The following is a 23,814-nucleotide window of genomic DNA, read 5'->3' on the forward strand; positions in this document are numbered from 1 at the left end:
TTCATTTCACTTGTTGCACGAAACCCACGACTTAATCAAAGAGCCAGCAAGTTTTTCTGTTGCGATACACAACTCATGTGCCCCCATTTTGAGAATTATGCCTGCTGAGAGATCCGAAGCAAGATTTTCTCAGCCCACTAGAGAAACGATTAAGTGCACTAAAACTCTAGGCGGGCTCTTTTCGAGATGAACGCCGAACACGGAAAAATCTTTTCAACTTCAGTTCGCTTCCCATCTAATCAGGCAAGCTGGAAGAAGGCTAATGGGGATTAATTTAAAGAAGCGGGTTCCTTTGAAATTTTTCGTACAACAGAACGTGGTGATGCCTATGCATATTTATTTGCCCAATCATAACATCGCGTAATGACATGCTGCAAGACTTCGAAAAGTAATTTCTTGTGCACCTGCGCCCGCATCGTTCAGTGTGGGCCGAAACGCTAGCTCATCGTTTCTGCGCTCTTCACAAGTTGCTCACTACGTGGCTTATCTCGGCATTATACTTAAACGAGAGTTGCTCAATTACATTTTAAGTATGACGATCCTCGTCACTCCTCGCCTTTCAGTCGGGCTCCTATTCTGCTTTCTTTCTATCCGGCTTTCGTTCATTTGTTTATCTCGCTTGATAAATCTTATGATTTCTTTGTTCTTGGTGTACGCTTGTCGAAGATTCTGATACCTTTCGCAGGGATCCAGCGAGCACGAACTACATAACGGGGTTGTAGGATACATCTAGTTGATCAAGAGGAGAGGAGTGTGTAAAAGGTTGAGACGGATGAGTATTCCGGTAAAGCACTTGGTTGCGTACGTATCGTTTTGCACAATTGCATGTCGCACAATAACCTTTCCTTCTTTCTGCACGCTTCCTCACTCTTTCAGTGAAGCGAACAGCGTGACTGCTGATGCGATAATCACGATGGTTGCCAGCCGTCTTGTATAGGTCAATTGTTTAGGGGAATCCCCCAAGGTGGAGTAAATTTGTAATAAGGGAGTAATTACTCATTGGCATCCACCGAAGCGCAGCCATACGGCTACAAAGGAAAGCTATACAGCTTTCCTTTGTAGCCGTATGGCTGCGCTTGGGTGGATGCCAATGAGTAATTACTCCCTTATTACCGTCTTGTATAGATAGCATATGTTGCCGGACTTATGTTTTGTTTCTTCCTCTCCTGCAATCTTATTTGTTCAGTGCTGTATATTTAACGTTATTCAACCTAGTATATTAGTTCATTCTCAGTCGTGTAAATGTAAACAACGAGACACTAATTTCCCAATCGCCTCGATTCTCCCTACCGCCTGAGTGGACTGTCCAGAGACAGTGTGTCCATCGGTATGGCTGGGCTAACTGATCTTGCGAGTGCTATCAAAATAATAGCTTAACGCCTTGTGCACCCTGATTGGCTAAAACGCCATGGATTTCGGCGACGAGTGATGTCGCGAAGTTATCACAATTGTTTCAGGTAGGTGGCGTCAAGACATTTCATATCCAGCAGTCTTGGGGCCCTTCTCCTGTTGGGGCCCTTCTCTTCCACAGATGGTGTGACGTCACTCCTACGGCAGCGCCTCTAGTGGTAGAAGCGAGAGGCTCACCGCCCGCCGTGTCAACCGCCGCTCTACACTGACGAGCCGAGCTGGGGCCCTGGTTTTTCGCAGCTAGTATGACGTCACGTCTAAGGCCACGCTAAAGGTCAAATGTGCCCACCGCCGCGCTACGCTGAAGGGCTCAAACTGTGAGCAGTATTGCTTTCGCAATAACTCGGATTTGATTACTTCTCTGGTGTTAGTACTTTCAACGAAGAATAATGCGACTAGTAGGGGTGGAGAGCACGCAACTTTGCGCTTCTAAAGCAATACAGTCTATACTTCTATGGGATGTGGCGGTGTCCGGCCGAGGAGAAATGACTCACTTCTTGAACTTTCCTAATAGGCACGGGTGTGCCCAGGCGACAGAATGAGAGGGCGTTGTAGTTTAGGGTTTAGGTGAGGTTTAGCGTCCCAAAGCGACTCAGGCTCTGAGAGAGGCCGTAGTGGAGGTCTCCGGAAATTTCGGTCACCTGGGGTTCTTTAACGTGCACTGACATCGCACAGTACACGGGCCTCTTAAATTTCGCCTCCATCGAAACTCGATCGCCGCGGCCGGGATCGAACCCGCGTCTTTCGGGTCAGAGTGTTGTAGTGTCGACACTTAGGTTTGTGGCGCTGTGCCTTCGCGCAAAGGAAAGAACAGACGCGGCACGTCCACATGCAGGCATTCACCGCATTCTCATAGTTGGTGTTTTCGTCACCCTGAGTGGCTGGAGATGTCGTGTGCTTAGGTTTTACATTGATTCCTCTTGTCAAGATGAAAAAAAAGAAAACGAATGAAATAAGGACTGCTCCTTCTTAGTCGGTAAATTTTTCGCTTTCTCAAATAGGCGGGGTTTTTGATCAAGCCGCACATCGAATCCTTTATTTGTATTATTCCTCTTTTCAAAGTGGAAAAAAATTAAAACGAATGATATAAGGACTGTTCCTTTTTTGTCGTTAAATTTTTCGCTTATTCAAATTGGCGGGGTATTTCATCAATCCGCACATAGAATCCTATATTTGTTCTTTTTTCTCTTTCAGGATATTATGGGGGAGAGTGTCACCGGATAAGGGAGACATGCGCACGTTTCGGCTTCGATTTTCTAGGAACTAATTTAAGGCACGTTGAACATCGCACGTTTCTCATTTTCCTTTTGCTACGTTCCCATGGACGTCCAACACCTGTCCGAGACCCGACCGATCATCTCTATCGTCGCATGCTAAGAGAAAGACGTGGTCACTTCTCGCAATCAGCGCAGCAAAACATCATTTTTTTTTTTGACGAAATTTGCTGGAGAAAGAGCTATATGGTTAGCCGTGAGGTTAGATTTTTATTTTGCTGCTTAACGACGCAGAATTTGACGGGCAACAGCAGCACCTCAGCTTCTTTGCGGCAAATAACTTCATACTATGTAGACAAAGGCATGCACTCCTCGTCTCTAAAGGGAACCGAGCCTAATCGAGGGTGTTGCAAAATCGATGAGTTGGTAGCTGCCAGTGAAGGCAATGATTTAATAATGTCGGCACCAATGTGTGACCCACGGAGCCTCCTTGGCTTTAATATGTCCTTGACGACGCTAATTTAGTACCAAATATTTCGGAAATATCGGTACTTGCTACGCCTAAAATATGGTTAATTTCTGACTGTGAATTGGGGATGTCTTGAAAGTTTTGCCTTCCACCGCAATTGCTTCAAAATTAAGAAAACTTATTTTAAATGCGCTGGCCTCGAAAGCCCTTCATCCATTTATTTAGTAAACTTTTTGGTTGATGAATGAAGGTAAACCTGATGGTCACAGTCATATGATCATATGGTGATACTACCATAGCTTAGGCCATACCACCAGGCAGTTAAGTTCGGTGTGACCTTGTGAGACATTGAAGGTCATTGCCTCATCCACATCGAAATCAGAAGTTGTAACCCCCCCCCAGCAGGAATAAAGTTCTCGCTCTAAAAAGTTCGTATCCTGCTTTGTTCCGTTCATATCCTGGGATCTCGGGGCGAGGCCCACGTGCCTGATAACGGTGGCTGATAACGGCTCTGGCTCATCTTGCACACGCATACGAAATACCTGTGTCTAGTAAACCTAGTTTTCTTTTTCGAAGACATCATCGTGATATTTATTCGGAAGGCTGTTGGCGTAATATTTGTTCTCACCTTCCGTGAAGATTAGCTGTTTTAGATGCCCAACGCCTCGTCACCGGTAGCGTTGAGAAGGATCGCTCCTTTCAGTGCTGCCCTCTATACCGTTTAGACAATATTGCTGTAAACAAGAACTGAAGCCTCAGTTTGAAGACTAGCCAGTTGCTTCTGATATTTCCAGTAAGCTTCAATGGTCGCGGTAGCTTCACGACGTCAGTTTCTTGGGTGAAGTTAATGTTCCCGCTGGGCTTACAGGTCACTTCAAATAACATATATCGTTCAATTCAAGCAGCGGCACATCGGCTGACTTAGCCAAGAAATACCCCCGACCAATTAGCCTTCGATTTATAGCTGTGTTTGCAGCGACGGAAAGGACACGGGGCATTGGCTTGTTACAAGGATGCCTTCCCAATAACCTAGCCTGATACAAGGGCTGTTGTCAACGCTTTTGTTTTTGTTTCCGTTTTGTTTTTTGTTTTTTGTTTACAAACTGCATTCCTGGAGACATTTCTTAAGTTGCAATTCATTTCATTTTTATGAGGGAAAATAATAGTATGTTTAGGGAACATAATACCGATTTATGGTTCGAACGCAATGAAACGGGAGTGCGCTGCTTACACCAAAATAACACAGCACAGGTCACTCCAGGCTCCTTTATAGCAGACTCACCAAAAACATTTCCGTGAAACGCATTACTTGTATACAATGTGCCGCGGTCGATGCCGGTCCAATCGCCTCATTTCTTGGGCTCTCAACGAGCAATGTTATGTCATAGCACTCCCGCATTCTATCTTTTTCTATTCTTTGCGGTGTTCGTATTCTAATAGTATTTGTCCATTTGTCGCTGGATGCGTAAATACGCTGTGATGACAAAGTTAGCACGGCGCGGGGTGCTGGCAGCTTCCTTGACCATTTAATTACTACTCGTTTGGCGTAAGACTTCAAATATATTTGTAGGTGGATAGGCAGTCAGAGAAGCTGACTTACCCACACATACCGACCCACCCTTGTGTACAAGAGCTGTGGCTGTTAAGTTCTTTTTCTTTTGTTTGCCTTTCTACTCTGATATATCCAGCTTGAGCGAAGCATTGCTGCTTCACATCAGGCGCAATTAATAACAGGTTCTGTGTATCAGTTGCCCCTACGAACCTTCAGCTAAAAGGAGCTGCATTGTTGCACACATTTCCTCTTCCGATGTTTGTTGATTTTCTTGATGTTCATGCCGTTTACAAATTACGCTTTCTTCATTACGCTAACAATCTAGGCAACACAGAATTCTGTTCCCAGAGACAATTAGCAAAGCTGTAGTGATCATTTGTGGCTCGCATGCAGTCCCCTTTTCTTTTACACATTTCGGAAAAAATGATTTAGGAAGGTGGTGGAAGGGGGGCGGGGATGGATGGAGACGTGTATCTAACTTAGTTTTGCCCTTTGTGCTGCTGTCATCCCCGCGCTGAAAAGAAGGGGTCTGTGATGAGGCTCTTCCTGGAGGCTGCATCATTGTTTCTGGGAAGAATGCATGGTCTGAATTCTGCTTTTTCTGTTCCTTTCTTTTTTTGTGACTTGTTAGGCGAGAGTTAGCTGCGCCACCTGCCCTTTTCTTGCCTCGAATGAGAATAAATAGCTGGACAGCGAAAACGCTTCTTACGAACGAGACATCCTAAGCATGCCCCGTCTCAGTGGTCTGCTCGGCGCTTGTGTTCTGAGCGTTTGCTGGATGACAGCAGGAATATTTCTGTACATGCATTTTTTAGAGCTCAACTCTTAGGCGCCCGTTTCTGCGTTTCGCGGCGTCGCCGTCGCCGTTGTCAGTTCTAACCAGCAGTGGACACATCCTTTAAGCTGCGAAAGCAATGGAGCGGGAGCTTAGAAAGGAGAAAGTAAAAGCGCAACCTCCTCCCCTCCTTAGCAACCGGCGTGCCGGTGGGGGGCGTAGATGTGCATAGCAACCGTGACGTCACACAACAGCGGTAGAATGAGCGCGCGCGCGCGTCGGCGGTGGCAGCTGCCCGCCGCTCCTTCGCCAGACATCTCGTTGCAGTCGAGTGAGTGAGACGCATGGCTCCGAAGCGGCCCAGTGATTCCGCCAAGCGGTTCGGGGAAGCGGCATTGGGTTGACCCAACGTTGGGGTTGACCACAAGGCTTGCGCCAAGCACACTTAAGAATTTCCAAAGTGTCTTCAGTATTTTTTTAGGAAAGGAAATGCGCAGTATCTGTTTCCCTCAGCTGCAAAACCAACAGAGCGGTGGCTGGGAAAGCAGAGGGTAAAATTTGTAAATTGGTTTTTGAGGAAAGGAAATGCGCAGTATCTGTCTCACACATCTCGGTGGTCACCTGAACCAGAGGGAACGCGCTTAATTGCCTTCTTGGAAAAGTGGAGACCTCAATCGTGCTTTAAGCTATGTGGCGGTAGTGACAGATGTGCGCTGCATGCTTTGGCATTGACAACGTTGTGCCAGAAAAGCTGCCACCTGCCAGGGTGGCAGGGTGGGTGGGGTCTTTAATGTAGATATAAAGACAAGCGGGAATTTCTTGCCACTTATGCGGGAGAACATCCCGTTCCTCTCGCTCGTAACGGCTTCCATAGCTGTGAGAACCTCGCGAAATACTTGCGAAGACCTCGTCTTTGAGAAACAGGCATTGGTGCAGCAAGTCGAGCATATATCCATCTATTTCTCCGTCCACAAAGCATCTTTCATGACAATCAAGAACTGCAAGTGGAGCGTTTCTTGAAGAAGGAATATGTGCGAAAAATAGTAAGTTGTCTGTAATTGTACATAAACGTTTTGCTCTAATTATTTGCCTCCATCTATCAAAAAGCTGAAACAGCTGATGAGCTGCGCTCAAATTTCGAACTAGGAAGTAACATAATCGTCGAGTATATTTTTTTACAACAAATAATAAATCAAATTTGCTATGCATGTTTTATGACATTTCCGAAATTTAATTTCAGTGTAAAATGGATATATGAAACCGGGTGCATGTACCTATCTGTTCTATACAAGTAGTAGCGACATCATGAAGTGTTGTTGACGCAAACAGAACGTTTTACTTTGTGGAGCAACTTGTCTTCGGTGAGTTCTGCTTGTTTCTTTAGCAGAGGGTCAAAAAAGGCCCTTGGTTCCAAAAAGCAAGTAGGCAGTCTAACCAGCAGAGGTGACGCAATCAACCAGGGATGCATATCATCGGCATGCTACTCAACGGACGAAAAGCGGGGCGATTCGTGGTAGCGACGGTGCGAAGATGTGATGATGGAGTTCGCGCAGGTACATTTTGAGCGGCGAATTTTGAGAGCGGACCTCTCACTTTCACTGCATTATTTCGAAACTTTCACGTTTGAGATATGCGTGCTTTTAGAATTTCTCACTTCTTTTTAAATAAATAACAGAAGCGTTCTATCGGGTGTGCACTTCCCAAAAAGTCTGCGTGAACACATGATTAGGCTTCCCTGCATGACATGCCTGCACTTTGCCCTCTGTGCTTGCGTGTGGTGCAGAAAAGCCTTGAAACACTGAAACGCTATCAAGTGGACAAGTGGCGCCATCACATGATGGTTTTATAAACTATAGCGTGTTATTCTCGCTATTAAATGGACAAGTGGCGTCATCAAATGATGATTTTATAAACTATAACCTGTTCTATCCTGGCTATCAAGTGGACAAGTGGCGCCATCAAATGACGGTTTTATAAATTATAGCGTGTTCCGTACTTGGCGCGAGTGACCTGTGTCTTTAACTGCTAATCGCACACAGAGGCATGAAATCTCAAAGAAAGTAAATATAATTTCAAGCAAATGAGAGGTAACTATCAAAAAACAAAAAGTCCTCTCTTCTCGCATTTCGAACCACCATTGGGTTGGTCGGCCTGTACGAAGCGGTGAGATATTCTATTAACTATGTTAAAATGTTTTACAAATATTCTATTAACTAGGTTAAAACTTTCTACTATTATGCACAAATTTATTCACCACTGATGCATCTGCACAGAAATGTGAATAGTGAACATGGTGCCTATTTGGTGCTGTTCTTTAAGGCAGGTTTGATGTAACGTGTTTTTATTCACGGACTAAATCATACCTGATGACTGGGAATTAAATCTCAGGAAGCGAATCTCACTGTTTCTGAAATGAGGCGAAGTTCTACAAATTGAGGTCAAGAACTGTGCATTTTATTGTGGTGCACACGGAGAGTACAACGCCTGCGGCCGGTCACTTTCTCCAGCATGTGGCGATTATTTCTTGTTTACGAAACGGATTACGTTTAACATCAGTAATCGAGGCCAGGAACCACAAGCAAATCTTGAATCATTTGTCTATTCTACCGCAAAGAACGATAAGAAGGACCTGCTTATAAAATTCTTCTGAGATTATTAGCCTTTTTTCTCTGCACTGTTTATCTTTGTCATCCCGTAGCATCCAAAGAAAGGTACACAGGCTAAGAAGTTCGATATTGCACATATCCAAAGAGGTATAAAGCCCCACTCATCTGGTGCAAAGCAGTCTTATCGCCATCTGAATTGAAACTAGGGATGGAACTGACGATGATTATTTTATGTCAGGACGACGATCTGTTTTAGTGGTTTTTTCACTGATTTGCGAATTTTATGAAATTTCGCCGAAGTTATATGGTCACGCAACCTTACGGATTCGAATTGTAGCATTGTGGGAGCGCTTCTGATGGGAATTTGATAACATTTGATGACTTCCATAGCTGCGCCGATGTGCGGCACAGAAAACAGAGTGAGCGAATCTCACTGTTTCTGAAATTAGGCGAAGTTGTACAAATTGAAATCAAGAACTATGCGTTTTACTGTGGTGCAAACGGAGAGCCAATGCCTGCGGCCGGCGACTTTCAGCAGAATTTGGGAGTTCATTTCTTGTTTACGAAACGGATTACGTTTCGTAATGCGTAGGTATTCACGGCTTTCGGTGATAGCAGTCGGAGAACTTGACAGTACACTATTATGCGCCAGTAGAAAAGAAAGATAATATACTTACTGTTGCTACCGTCTACATCAGCGCCCTAGTACCCGGCGTAGAATAGACTATATTAGGCAAGGGTTTCCCAGCTGCTATCTAACCCAAGTAACTTTGTGTAAAAATATTTATTGATGTTTTCTACAGATTCATGTACAAATATGTATCGTTTATACAAAGGTATCTATCACATGAAATCATGACACGTGAAAGAGTGCAGTGCTCAGTGCTCAGAGCTAACGAGCGCGCTTAAGTACAACATTTCGTTATTTCGCCAAACTGAATGTGTGAAACATGGCTAGAAATACGTCATTATGTATACATAACTACATCGACGGAATTATAAAAGGTATGTTTGCCGCTTGACAGCTGTAGTCCGAAAAAATCAATTTTTTTTTTCGTCTTGATGCAACAGAAAAAGCATGTTTAGAGCATGTGTATTCACACCCTGCGAGAAGCATTCACGGTATGGAATGTAGTTTGTCTCAGTGCATTCTAAATATGTAGCCATGTAGCCACAGTGAAGATCATGTAGCCAGTATGCATGTAGCCACAATGAAGATCGCATTTTTAGGTAACATTTCGTGCGTAGGCGTGCACAAGTCTCTCCAACAGGGGTGGGGGGGGGGGGGGGGGGGGGGGCAAAATTGCAAGTTCATGCCTTCTGCGCAGTAGGCAACAATATGGGATGTACTTGTGGCCCCATCACCCGTGCTTATTAGGGGCACCACTGCCCCCTTGCCTTCCCGGTGTATATGCTCGATTTATTGCGTAGGGCGTCATATTGATGCAGGAAGCATGATTGGCACACAAACACTAGAAGCAGATGTCACAGAGGCCCTGCGTTACTTATGTTTGTATAGTTAAGTATTGAAACTGTGAAGTATATAAGCGCGTCGCCTTTCTTTTCCGGGAGCACCGACTTAATTTCTTCACCGACTTTTCTCACCATTGTATAGCTGCGAGCAATGGTCCAGTAGGGCACCAAGCCGGCAGAAATGAGACAGGGATACCGTGAAATAAGCTGTCGCTCTGAACTGACATTTGAGTCTACAGTACTGAAATAGTGTGACCCTTCTCCATATTTATATGATATGAGCACAAGAATCATGCAGACAAAAATAACACAACTGAAAAAACTTGTTGGGAAACAAAAAATTGCGAAACTTGAAAAAATTTGTTCAGCGAAACATCTGTCACCACGTGTTACTACCAGTAACTAAGTAACCTGTTGGCCAGCGCCAAACGTTCTCCTGCGCTACAACAAATTATGCAAATGCAGGATGCTCTTTTGGTCAAGAGCTGACTAGTCGACTTTACTTCGCTCCTTGTCATAGCATTGTCAAGAGATAGCCACTACTCATTGGAATGGCAAGTAGTCACCGCTAGGTTATTTAGCTTTGGTCACAAGAAAATCAGATATCGTGGTCGAGAAGCTTAAAAAAGAAAACATTTGAAAACAACAAACAGGAGAGCATTTACAACATTCGGAATCAATGATACCAAAACAGCTTTAGCTTTTAATGAAAGCCCAAAGCCCTAACTGCGCTCAGCCCTGCGTTAAAATATTCAACAAAGCCTAGAAAAATCTCGTCAGACCGTCAGTTAAACCTTTTCTGCCGATGAACAAATTGTGCAAGTTCAAAATCTCTGTCTCGCCCAGCCTTTACTCAACACTGTGTAAGACCTGCCATGTCAAGCTCCAGCACTGCTGGGAAGCATACAAGAAGTGGGCCAGATAATATTCTGCGCCTAGCAAACTCGATGTACGACGAACTCGTCAGAGGATGTTTTTTAATCATCTGCACCCTCTACTAACCGTGCGAGGGGGACGTTACAAAGCAGCAGCGCATAACAAGTTCGACGGATAAGCAATTCAGTTACGGCCATTCTTACCGTAAGTTATTGGTAATGCATGGTATTTAATGCAACCGGCAGTGAACACTGGCCCAGTCGACTGACGTTTTTTTCGCCTGAACAGAATTTATTCGCACAAAGCCCAGATTTCTTTATATGGATGACCTCAGTAATTCTTTCGCTTTTTGTTCTACTCCTTCCGCAGTCTGCGAGGAGCAATTTTTCTCGTTGCAACATTTTCAGCTTTTATGCATTTCAACCTATGTGTTAATAACTCCTCATCACTCGCAGTGATTTTTGTCCCTTATGCTGTTTCATAATAAGCAATAATCGGTAAGATGTCATGAACAAATGCGGATCTTACTTTTTAACGGTAGCGTTTTTGTATGTTCCCTTCGAGCAGACGTTACGCTTTCCATGTTCAGCACAGCAGTCATAACGAAAAAGCACTCATATAATACACAGACTTACCCAGTGCCCTTACTCCTAGACCCATCCGCCAAATGGCATTTTGATTTCACATCTGTCTTATGCTGCCGTGTTCATATGAAACCAGGCAGTGAAATCTCCTATAATCAGAATTCTCAAACACCATGCAGTCACATAGCATAGAAAGATGGTACAAGAGGTGAGAAAGTACTGCTGCTGGAAACCCTGGTGATTGCACTTGGAATGACTTCACAAAAAGTATGACACCGACTTGTGTAATGGAGCCCGCTTTAGGCACAATGGGCGCAAAGTGATGAAGTTGGCAGGTGAAACAAACTCTAACAAGACATTCACTGCAAAATGTTCTCGCGCAGTGCAGTTCACATGTGGTTCACCACGCATAAGTTCCTTCAGTTGGTCTCTTCAGGCAACATTTACAGCTGGCACACCCGGGTGTACGTTGTGAACGATCATATGTTGAGCTTGTCCTCGTATATAGCAATCACACACATGATTCCAACGCCGGCCAGTACACCGATGTTCTTAACGAGGAACATCTTGAAAGGGCTTTTCCCTCTGTACTGCTTGAGCTCCGGCAACTGCAAATAAAAAACGACAAAACACAAGTTTTCAAACGCATTCAGTTAGCATCCGCCGCAGTGGCTCAGTGGTTATGGTGCTAGGCTGTTGACCCGAAAGACGCCGGTTCGATTCCGGCTGCGGCGGTCGAATTTCGATGGAGGCGAAATTCTAGATGCTCGTGTACTATGCGATGTCAGTGCACGTTAAAGAACCCCAGGTGGTCGAAATTTCCGGAGCCCTTCACTACGGCGTCCCTTATAGCCTGAGTCGCTTTGGGACGTTAAACCCCACAAACCAAACCAAACATTTAGTTAGCATATCACTAAAGTCTAAAAAAAATCTCTGATTAGGTTGGTAACATTTGTTTTTAATTCCACTAAAGGCAAGTTCTTGAAGTTCTAGAAAGTGTGCCTTACAGGCAATGGACGCGCAGCCTGTGTTCCTTTTATTCGAAAACTCAAACTTTATATTGTGGGCTTCACGCGCGCAAAGCCTGGTGAGCAAGCCCGAGCACATCTTTCCCTTTGGCTCGATGCGAGCGAGTGCAAGCCGATGAAACCGTATACGGCGCATGTCCGGTATGTTTTTTGTTGATTGCCATCAGCGCGCCCATGATCGCGGCGTTGAGAAGTATGCCAGGAGGCAAGAGCTCCACTGGGGAGTTGGTCAGGGCTAGGTCAGGGTGCCCGTTGGCATCGTGTTTTCACAGGTCTCGGCCGGCCGTTGAGGTGTCCCTGGACCGTGCCTGAGAGAGATCACTTTTTCGCGGACTTGCAATGGTGATCCAGCGGCGGCTAGCACCGACGTAGAGCCTGAAGCGATATCTGGCGCGAGTGGCTTCTTTCCTGCGGCCCCGTAACTGTATCGCTATGAACGGCGGTTAGCACAGCGTTGTTTGATAGAACCGCCCCGAAACTACCTCAGTTTTAAGGCGGAGTTGCTCGCATTGTGTTCTTTCTTTTTGTGGTACAATAAATGTGCCGCGCTTCTATCGCTGGCTGCCAATAAACAAACGTGTTTTTCCTTGCTTGTCGTGTATCACTCGTCGGGTGGTACCATGACTCACGAACTCCCTTAATTAGGAGCCGCGGCCTTTAAATTTTCATGTACCCTGTAAGTTGTAGCTTTACTCGACGCTGCAAGTTTCTAAGCTAGTTCCAATGAAGAAAATAAAACCAATGATTTACCGAAGTGGACTCACACAGCAAATAGTGGCTGCACTTCTTGAGCATACGTTTCAAGAAGATGAACAAAAAAAAAGTTTGTCCTATAAAAGGAAGTTCGATGCCTGCGTACGCTAGAGGCATCGAAGGCTTCTTATTCGTCAACCGCACATGGGTGCGCACACACCAACCAATGGTAGCAAAGCTGTCTTGATATGTTCGCTCTGGGAGGAAACAGAGACACCTTAACTATTCAAAGGGCTGTAGCGAGCATAATAATTAAATATTTTCAAGGGACAACCGAACACTCTTTTATGATTTTTAAATGTTTGTTCTAATTAAAGAAACTTTTTGCCTCTGCTACACGAAAAAGTCTCCTTGTTTGTCGTTGACAGGGCAAGCACTTTTTGAAACACGGGCGATAAATTAGTGACATATTTTCGCACTGCGAAAGGGAGTGCGAGAATTGGGTAAACAATTAGGGGGAAGGATTCACGCTGCATCAATAATCATCACGCTTAGCGTAATGGTGCGGATACTAATAGGATTACTACGTCAGTTAAAACCATTAGTCACGTCTAAACGTCTCTAATTAATTCCACGCGTATCAAAGTTTAAAAAAACGAGACCATTGTTCCACTCATCACCATCATCATCAGCCTGACTACGCCCACTGCAGGGCAAAGACCTCTCTCGCATTTGTTCCCTCTGCCCGCTCACTACGCCCACTATGCGCGAATAAATATCGGGAGCTGATATCTCAAACCTGCAATGATTTTTTGAAGTTTTCTACCATTTCGCTTGATTCCTAATCGTCAAAGATGCGGCTATGCTCATCTGGAAACCTTAGTGCAGTTCGGGCTTTAGACAGTGAGGACAGCTTTAAATATATTTGTAACACACTTTGGTAATCATTTAGATTAACGAAAACTAAACATCCGTCTCTGCCACTGCACACATCGCAAGCATATCCGCTGGCGTAGCAGCTTATCAAAACCACTGTTCGTGTGCTCACCATGTCAACAAGTGCGACATAAAGGAAGATGCCTGCCGTGACGGTTAGGATCCAGTCCCTGGCAGACACTTCTTCGCCCAGGAGGAATCCCGCGTAGAGCCCGCCGAAAGCCGCCAATGCAGACAAAAAGTTAAGAAACAAAGCCCGACGGTAGCCCAGGCCGGTGGAGATGAGCACCACGAAGTCTCCTGCGAAAACCGCAGTCGCGGCGTCATACAGATACCTTCGCAAGAGTTTATGGCTAGTGGTGCGTTAATTAATGTCAGCGGGACGTATGGGTACCGTAGACATTGACTGAAGGTGCGAATAGAGAATTGCGCACCTACTTTGACACTGCCCCAACTTTTACAATCAGGAAGTGTCTCCGAAAAGAGCACGCGACGAAAGTTAAACCAATGTGACCAGCACGGAGAAGCGTTGCTATGAGGTCTTCTTACCAAACTCGTGCGGAAGCTCGTGGCAAAACACTGCCAACGAGGTAGATAGGCCACTCTTCAGGCCCGACGAAAAAGCAGCGCCGATCGCCAGGCCATCAGCGACGTTGTGGATGGCACCGCCAACGATCACCATTGTGGCCAGCGTAGACATGCCTGCGGGAATTACGTTGGCGTCAGCATACCTCTTACTCCTGTTTTAAATTTTTAAAATAGGGATTCGGAAAAATTGTTTGAGTTTCTTTTTTCACGTACTTTAATTATATCTAAAATCCTAGCTGGCTGTATAGTCCGATAAAATGCACCCACAAGTTTTTTCAAAGAGCAGTCAGCAAATTATGTGAAGAACAAGCATACGGTCTGACAGAAACAACGCTCTACAAAAACATGTCTGCAAACTGCGATGAAACAGAATGTTGAGTGCGATACTCACCACAGCAGAGAGTTCTTGACTTGAACACAGGGGCTTGCGGTCTTTCATCTACCGCTAGTGAAGGCGTGCTCGAGCAGTGGGCCTGTGCAACATAATTGTAAGAGCTATTACGGCACAGGCAACGCTTAATCGCCAATCAATTACAATGAATGTTGGACGCAGTGACTTATTTCGTAGGTCTGTGCCCCTCCTGAAGATGTTCAAGGCGACGGCTTAAGAAAGCACGGAGGAATCCGCATTCCCACTAGAGCACACTGTTAAGCAGTTTTTTTTTTGTTCTTTTCTTTTAGAGCAACGCAGCCGCATGCCACCGCATGCCTCTTCCACATTCCTGAGAACAAGAGGTGTCCTACCTCCAGACCCGCAGCGGAACAACCCTTTGCATTTTTGATGGCCTCAGACCGGGCGGTGGCTCCGATGACTGGGACCTTATTCGGCAACGACCGAGTCAACCGCTTCAGCAGAGCCATCTCGGCGAGGAACGTGGAAGGGACAGAAGCGATGCTTTTCGACGACAGGAGCGGGCTCTTCGTGGGGCTTGCAGTTCCACGGACGCTGTCGCGCCACGCTGACGCTCGCTATAATTCCTTGCATGGCTAACGGGCTTCGGAAGTCGAAGCTCTTACATTTCCACCATTCTTTAAAGAGTCAAGAAGCGGTTCTCTTCGCACGCTCAATACGACGCGCCACATTAACATTAATGTGTCGCCATGTTCAAAATACGTGTAGCGTGTAAGCTTAGTAGTTTACTAGAGCCAGTGCAATGACTAATGGCAAGAGATTCATCAGCTCAACATGTAGACAAGCGGTCGACTGCTGAGGGGACAATCATACATTCGAACTTGTTATCTTTTGCCAGATTAATTATAAATTCCTCGTCGTCACCTCGTCATATATTCGTCATCTGCTAGCGTTTTGACATAGACCAATAAAATCTCCAACCTCGCAGGGTTAGCGCAGGGTAAGTACTGATTGTAATGCCAATATTGTTCACGTTCGTACCTTATTCCTCACTCGAACTTAAGAAGTGACCTCTGCGAAGTATTTCAGCCAGTGCGTTCATCAGTGACTCTAACCAGTAAAGACAGCTTTAGCCAAAGAAAGACGCCGATGTCACTTGAAAACAGCCTTCATCAACTTGTCCTGTGCCTTTAAAAAATGGCTGAGGCTTAGCTTAGGTTAAGCCTAGTCAGATGCGAAGCATATTGTCGCCGAGTTGCATATCGAGCACGCCGCTTGGCTAGACGTTCTTCACGCTCTTCATCAGTCTCTGTAGCACGCCGCAACTTTTGCTTCTCATTCCAACGAGCAGCCCTGTCTCCAGGAGGCATCTCTATCCCGTGAACGCCTAGCAGAGGCAGGCGCACCCCCTTGTATACCGCCGCTCCAGCATCACGTGTTCACTACAGCGCACCTAGCGGCAGAAGCAGGAAACACATTGGTCGCGACGCCTCGCGCGACGGCGCGAGCTGGGCCCCCGTTTCTCATCTGCTGTGACGTCACGCACCACGTGGTCATCCTTGGTCACGACGCCTCGCGCGACGGCGCGAGTTGGGCCCCCGTTTTTCATCTGCTGTGACGTCACGCATCACGTGGTATGACATGGAGGTCACGAAAGGTCAATGGTAACGACACCGCCGCGCTCGAGGAGCTGGGTTGGGCTATTTTAGTATGCTTCGCATAAAAGCAAGGCACACCGGCCAATCGCTCACCGATCGGTCAACCAGAGCAGCATGGGCTGGTTAGTCTAGAATTCCGTACGCCTAAAGAAAGATCATTTAGAGCATATTCAAGATTCAGGTCAATTAATTACCTCTGTCCCAGGCCTCACACAACTGTGAGAGTCCATCTTGATACTAATACTGAGACTAAACAATTTCTTTTTTTTTTCTAATATGCGAACTGTAGCAGCCCCAATAGGAGCAAAATAGTGAAGAAAAATTGCAGTCATGATGTTCCTGACAGCATCGCAGCGACACCATATACATATTCCAGCATTATCAGGCGACAGAATCCAGCGAACGTAACGAGCGTGTAGATGCCGACGAAATAGAGAAATGTTTTGAGAGAAGAGCCTTACTTTACTTACCGCCTTAAATGCGAGTAGCGGACGGTCGTGATAACCAAAGAGCCGTTCGTTCTGTCCCGATAGATAACGAAAATTCCACGGGGAAAATCTCTCCAGAGAATTGTAGAATCTCGCCTCAGAATTTTCAGCCAATATAAAGCCTCCTGAAGGACATTTCCGAGATTCTTATGCTTTGTATATCATATTGTAAATGGACACACTGCACGTTCGTTCGGAGAAAATATGAAAGCTTAGCAGACTTCTTTCAATCTTTTAGGATCCACGCGCGTTTTAAAAAATCCAGCTCAAGTCGTCGAAGATGTACTGGGTAATAACCCCAAGAGAAGGCAACAGATAATCGTAAATGCCTGAGATTAGCAAGAACGACGAAATTCAAACTCAGACATACGAGTATTCTAATCGTTCATATTATGCAAGCTGCGCCATATAACAGATGGACAACATGTCACAGTGGCTTTTTCGCAACATTTGCTTTTTCGTTACTTGGAAGCGCGATGACAGACGCCAGAAAAATGATCGCGATATATTATCAAAACAAGCAGACTGGCCAACCCCAAATTAACTTTATGTCGGGTTTCTCCTGCTTCCCGCTCGTGCCCATGAACCTATCATAAAGTTTTTTTTTTTTTTTGAAGGACTTGCCATGTGGGCACTCGCACTCTTACAATATAAACTTAGCGTCACAATCATGTCCATCTTCTGCAGCCCTGAGAACCTACACTATTCTGATATATATTAAAAATTGCGTTTTTGAGGAAAGGAAATAGCGCAGTAATTTGCTGCACTGCTGTTTTCCAAATACGGGGCATCATCGATGTAGCGCAATAATTTAAGAACCAAAGGAGTGATGTTGAACATTACTTGAAGGTTTCCAGCCTACTGATTCAGCAACTATGCAAAGCTCACTGTCATGACTGCGATGTTTCTTGCACCCGTTTCGTTCGTGTAGATCAACAGGTAATTACCAGTTCGACGCTGGACTCCGTCTTTGATGAAACTTTGGTCATGTGAAGGTCCTCGGGGATGTTTTTCGGAAGATGACTATGTCCGTGACCTTCATTCTGAAAGAAACCAAGAAATTAATCGAGAGCTTTTTCGTGTGTGAGTACTAGACTAAATAGAGAAGTTCAACAATGCTGCAAATGGAGTCTCCACTTTCTCTTTATACTACATGCGAGCACAAGTACCATACTTCACAATTCAAGCACAGAGAGCGACAATGGTTTATTTCCGCTAAACGATATTGCCAAGAAAGCCAGAGAAAAGGCTGTACAAGCAGCATGAGAGGTCCTGACTTCCTGTTTACCGAGCAGCACTGATGGTAGCGGGAATATGACATCAAATAAAAATAGAAAAAGATTCATGATAAGAACACCACGTTTACCCAGCATAGGGAAACATGATTGTGCGCGCATCATGTAATTCATTTGTTGTTGGAAAAAAACAAATAGATTGGGTGATGGGATCATGCCATACACTGGGACCTGACTTACTCCGCCGTTTGGAGTATTAGATATTTAGCATACCGCGACTCGCTGCCGCTGCCACAATTCGCTTCCGCCTACCGCCAGTGCGCATGCGCTGATTGGTTCCGATGCGGCCTGTGCACGCGCAGCTGGCCGGGGCCTGGCTCGCCCTAAGGGTGGTCTGCGCGTGCCCAGTGGCTCCCCGCGAAAGCGGATCTAGGTCTTGGCTGATGATCAGGCAATGCTAAATCTCTATATAATCCCACTTTAGCGCCACAACCTTTAGCTTTGTCTAGTTGAGCACCCATAGTACGGTGCTGTCAATGTACGTCTCTGCAAGTACAAGTGGTGCTCACGTGAACCCGCAGATCTATGGCGTATTGCTTACGCTCAGGTTCACCCCGTTTCTGCGCACCGTGCACACGTCCTTGCCGATAGCGTGAAGATCATGAACATCATTAGCTTGCAAGTACCTCCTCGCCGCCAAATATGGTGCTCAGGGCCTCGAAGATGAAGAGGCCGTAAATGGCTCCGATGAGGCCGAGCTGCTTCCACATGTACTCGGGAACCAAGCTGTCGTGATCGTGTGAGTGCGAGTGGCCCCCCTCTCCGTGGCCTTCGTCGTGGTTGTGAAGACCGAGCACCTGCAATAAACAAACAAAACACCTTTGTTTCTCGCGGACCTCTCCTGTGAATATGGGCCACAGTTCCCCTCAGAGACCAGCAAGGCAGACGGCTGGAAACGGAAACGACAGCCACAAAGTCTATCAGCGATCTTCAAGGCCATAGAACTTCGCATAAATATGAATCTTTTCCTTTTTCACCGGGATCCATAGATTTACACTAATCAACCAAGAATCGTCTGGTTTTGTGCTAGAGTGGACTGCTTCTGGGGTATTGCGGCACATACCTAAGGGAGGTATCATCACTTGGAGCAGATATATTCGCCCCAACATTAGTTGTACGTCAAGGTGGTCGACAAAACCACGTTAATAACTCTTCTTTTGGAGTTGGGCGCAACGGGTAAATAAAATATGCTGCCTTCTTATTGTCATTCCTGACCAACGAAGCGATTGCGTTCGCTAGACGTAGTAAAGAAACCGGAAGGAGCAGCATCTATTGTATCTGGCTAACTTAAATAAAACGCTGCGTCACGCCATTTGCTACTTGAGATCTGCGGGTGGCCACGCTGTGTTCCCAAAGCACAATTTTTCTCGGCTGTGCACGTGCCCTGGAACTGTGCATTTGGTTCGCGAAGCACGAACTGCAGTCATCGCACTTCTCTATGTAGTCTCTGTGTGAGAATTTCGCCAGCCAAAAGCGCTAAAAGTGACACCTTGAGCAGCGAAGCTTGTTTCCAACACTTGAACCGAGTGCATGATTTGAAAGATGCGCCCTGCGCATGGCGAGCACAGTGGCATCGCGAGGTTCCTGGACACGTTGCGACATCTACCGCGGATCACCCCAAACACATTTTTTTTTTCTAGGAAGAGGTCAGTTGAAAGCTCAGGGCGTGCGTCACAATTCCCATATAATAATCTTGGCGAAAACATCCCTGTTCTGTTCGTTTCAGTCGGAAGTAATTACCAATTTCGTTTTTTTTCGCATGAAGCTGCAAAGACAACCTTAACGCCTTTTACCGCACGAAACAGATGTGGAATTTTCATGCGAGGTTCCAGCAGAAGTCACAGAGAACATGGGTAATAAAAATCTTACAATGCACAGCGAGAAAAAAGCAAGACTGCAGCCACTCCTACGCCCATTGATTTTATTATTGTAGAGGCAAATGCACGGCCTGTAGTGAATACACAGCAGAGCGAGGTACCTTAAGGGCGCCTCTCAGAGCTCCGAATACTATGCTACAAGATGCAGTTTTTGTGCTTCCAGTGAGGAGTTCATTCACACAAACTTTTAAACGTATAATCCCTCCAAAGTTTCAATTCCTTTTCCACAACCATAAGCTATGATGAGCCGCGGGTAACTGAGAAATTCACGAGCCCACATGATATAAAGCGGCCTCAGGCGAGAGACTCAACGTTCTTTTTTGCAGACAAAAAAAAAACATGGTGACGACGGATAGTGTACCTTCCTGTTGTGTTGTCAACACCACGACAAATGCGCGTTATAAGATGTTTTTTAAAGGTAGCCTCGCGAAAATTTGTTCCTTTTAAAAGAATAATAATTTATTTCCAGGGGATTCAAACCGAAAGACTGTAGTGGTGTTGTGTGCGTGACTTAAATTTCATTGTGCAATTTCGTTTTCTTTTATACAGAGTTCCACATGCTTGCATCATATTTGTGTGAAGTGACATGTTTGAAGGGCTTGTTGCATTAGGCTCTGTGTGCTGTGTTCGTGCTCTTTATATATTGTTCTGCTTTCCTAGCTACTGTCAAATTTTAGGGATTGTAAAAGAGATGGCGCTTTGGGAGGCATTTCACTGCTTTCACGACCACCTCCAAGACACTATCACTTCTCTGAATAACCTGCATGAATCAGCCAGCTGGGAGGGAGAAATCAGCGGGTAAAAAAGTCAGGAAGTCATCACTTTGCTTTGAGCCTTTGTGTCCTTCTTCGCATTCTGCGGTACAGTACAAAGGTCCAGAGCAGGTGCAAGTTAGTCATTGAGGCAAATAAGAAGCAGCGCTCACCTGTGGTATGAGGTGCAGGAAGGCGTCCCCAGTCATGGTGCCGAACGAGAGGCCGATGAAGCCCATCATGATGTAGTAGTAAGCGTGTCGCGCCAGGCACGGCAGCAGCAGCACGCCCATCAGAGAGCACAAGCTGATAATGAACACGGACAGCGTCCCGTAGCCGTACACTGCGCCCAAATTACGCCTGCATTATGAAGCGCGCAGCACACAGCCGGCAGACCCCCGTCAAGCGCAGACGCGAGGCGCGAGATCACTCTACAGACTAAAGCAAGTAAAATGGCACGAAAGACGGGACGAGAAAGAAAAAAGCGACAGATACAAAGCTGCGTCGGTCCCTTCTTTCTTATTTGTGCTGTCTTTCGCACCGTTTTTTTTTATCTTGGTCATTGGCCAAATATTATTACTCGTTTCTTTATTCCTGCTGAGCGACAATCCCCCTCTTTGTTCTTCAATCACGAGGCGCTCTATGCCAGACTTCAGCGTTTCGGAAGTCGACACTGCTGCATTAGGCAAAGCCCGCAACTGCTGAGAGCGGTGCTTTCCACCTACTGTATTTTTGAATGACAAATTTCACTGTATTGTTTAACATCCCCCCACCCTCTTTTGTATTCTTTCAAGGCAAACTATTTTGAAGTAATAAGGTGCTGAATATTAGAACGAGTGCAAAAATTTCAAGCAGCGTACGCATCGATATGCGTTATAAGTAAAACATAGCGTTACCACAGCAGTTTTCAATTTCACATTGGATCTAACTTTCCAAAACCTGCAAGTGAGCTCTGAGGAGCGAGATTTGAACTCACGCTCAGCAGTCGACGGCCTCTGCGTTTCCCGGGCGCTGTGGAGGCAGACGTCACTGACAGCCTGCTGGATGAGAGCTGGGCACAGATGAAAGAACTCGTGTCTGCTGATGGTGCCGTTTCCCGACAAACCGAACTGCCGGATCAGCTCGCGAGGCGTCCAGCACTGTGGGCGGAGTGTAAAAGCTCTAAACAATTCTGTACGCGGAAGCCACATGGCACTGTTCAGGTTAGCCTCTAACAAAGCTTGTCCAGTGATGCCACTATTAAAACTGTGAATTAGCGCGCAAAGTATCAACCGCAGTGCATGACAGCTCAGTTCTTTGAGCATCTGCTGTGGGCTCTCTGTGATTACAGTAAGAAAGATGGCTGCTTCTGATATCGTGGCAAACGTGGTAGTGCAAGGGTAGTAAGAATTTATTGCGGATAATTCTCTCTCTGAAAGGGGGAAGTGCGCTTCTTTCCTTCAGGCCATGCAAGCTCACAAGGAACGCAGGTTGCTTACGGGCAGCATCGTACTATTTTTGTTTTCACTGACTTCAGATACTGGGCGTAATTATTTCAAACTCGGGATCGACTCTAGAGCTCTTACATTCCTACTCGAGGCGCTCGCTCTTTAAAGGATAATCCAGCGTTCCCATATATATATAATGACAAAAACCATCTGAAAGCACCATGCACACACTACAAATCAAAACAGAGACCTAGTAAATAGTCACTATAGAGGACGAAGATCCCACCGCACCATAAGTGTCCTTACTTTGGAGGCAGAACTGTTGTGGCTGTGGATGTCGTGGTCTGGCACAACTGGTACGCTGCGTTTTATCCTTATCAGTTCACGGGCGGGAGGATGCGGATCCGCTCGTCCCCGAGGCGACTTATTCGCTCCCCGCCGATGGCGGGCATTGTGCTCTTCGTGTTCGTCGTCGTGGTCACTGTGTGCTTCGTGATGGTAGTGGACAGGTTGCTCGCTGAGCTCTCTGGTGCCGGAAGCGGCCTGTCCAATTTCAGCGCTTCTGTGCGTATGGCTGTCGACCAGAGTGCTGGACTCCGGAGGTGTAGACGTCTGATCTGTTGTGGTACTGTTGCTCTTGTCCTGGTGGTCATCATGAGCTGGATGTGGGCGAGGACTATGCCTTTCGTGGTGATGTTCATTACTGGGATTGTGATCATGGTCGTGGTCATGTTCGTGTTCGTGCCCGTGCTCGTGTTCATGATGATCATCGTCACTGTGGTCGTGGTCATGCTCGTGGTTTGGGCCTTGTTCGTGGTCATGACCGTGGTCATCTTCATGGCCATGCTCATGATCATGATCATGGTCGTTGCCGTGATTGTGATCGTGCTCGTCTTCATGATCATGGTCATGATCGTGACCCTCATGATCGTGATCGTCACCGTGTACGTGCCTGTGCTTGTGGCCGTACGCTATCTCTTCGGATGCTAGGCGCAACTTCTTCAGCAGCCTCTCCAGACCTGCATGTGCAGCAGCATGAAGACATGAGTAATAGTTTTCTTGTTCTATTCTGCATTCAAGTGCATACGCTGTGCAGTGCTATCTGAAGAAGCGCTGTCAAATATTGTACGTTAAGTATGCATTATGACCGTGGTATTAATGTACAATTGCTTTGAAGGGAAAGAAATTAACGTTAGCATTCGAAATATCCTGCACATGTTACCAGGAATTTTTCACAACTGTCTAGCTAACTTGTTCTGTTGTCTTGTGACGCATGAAAAGAAATTGGCAGCGGTATATTCTTTTGTGTAAAAGAAAAACACGTCGCTTGCCAAGGCTCGATCTGAGAACCTTTGTCTATGCTGCATAGCGTTAGACCACCCCGCTACAAGGTTTTTTCTTTAATATAGTGTTGATAACTATTAAACAACGTTCTGTGTGCATGAACTATTCACAAAGCCTTTAGGAAGCAGTATAACGCATACGCGCGAACAGACGCATTGCTTTATGGTCCTTCATCATTAAATGAGGTAACTATGCTGCGAAGACGTCAATTTTGACAATTTTGTTTTTTCTTTCCAAAAATATGGCATTAAATTATGGAAAGCGCACTCTCTGTTCCCTTCGAATCCAGTGACGAATAGTGACTGGAGATACGTATTATTTAAAAGCGCTTTAAATTTTCGTCATTTCCATAAATAAAAGTTTCAATGGCTTTGGTACAAACATTAGGCGAGACATCGAGGCGCCGTTGCATTTGAT

At 45.8% G+C, this 23,814-nt stretch overlaps 1 protein-coding gene across 4 annotated transcripts in view; it reads right to left on the reverse strand.

Moving 5' to 3' along the window:
• Positions 1–8,791: 8,791 nt before the first annotated feature.
• The window catches only part of LOC149340213 (uncharacterized), a 70,140-nt gene continuing 55,117 nt past the window's right edge, over positions 8,792–23,814 (reverse strand). For all 4 annotated transcript variants that reach the window (XM_089548981.1, XM_089548978.1, XM_089548979.1 and 1 more), the window contains 9 exons: positions 22,360–23,072; positions 21,603–21,765; positions 20,800–20,969; positions 18,624–18,794; positions 17,650–17,745; positions 14,596–14,677; positions 14,166–14,318; positions 13,729–13,916; positions 8,792–11,567 (listed from right to left, as the gene is read on the reverse strand). In XM_089548981.1, the coding sequence (XP_089405107.1) occupies positions 11,439–11,567; positions 13,729–13,916; positions 14,166–14,318; positions 14,596–14,677; positions 17,650–17,745; positions 18,624–18,794; positions 20,800–20,969; positions 21,603–21,765; positions 22,360–23,072 (1,865 nt within the window). In that variant the 3' untranslated portion in view covers positions 8,792–11,438. The remainder of the gene's footprint in view (positions 11,568–13,728; positions 13,917–14,165; positions 14,319–14,595; positions 14,678–17,649; positions 17,746–18,623; positions 18,795–20,799; positions 20,970–21,602; positions 21,766–22,359; positions 23,073–23,814) is intronic.

The sequence above is a fragment of the Amblyomma mixtum genome, chromosome 6, assembly GCF_055824585.1.
Source record: "Amblyomma mixtum isolate Tamu chromosome 6, ASM5582458v1, whole genome shotgun sequence".
Lineage (NCBI taxonomy): Eukaryota > Metazoa > Arthropoda > Arachnida > Ixodida > Ixodidae > Amblyomma > Amblyomma mixtum.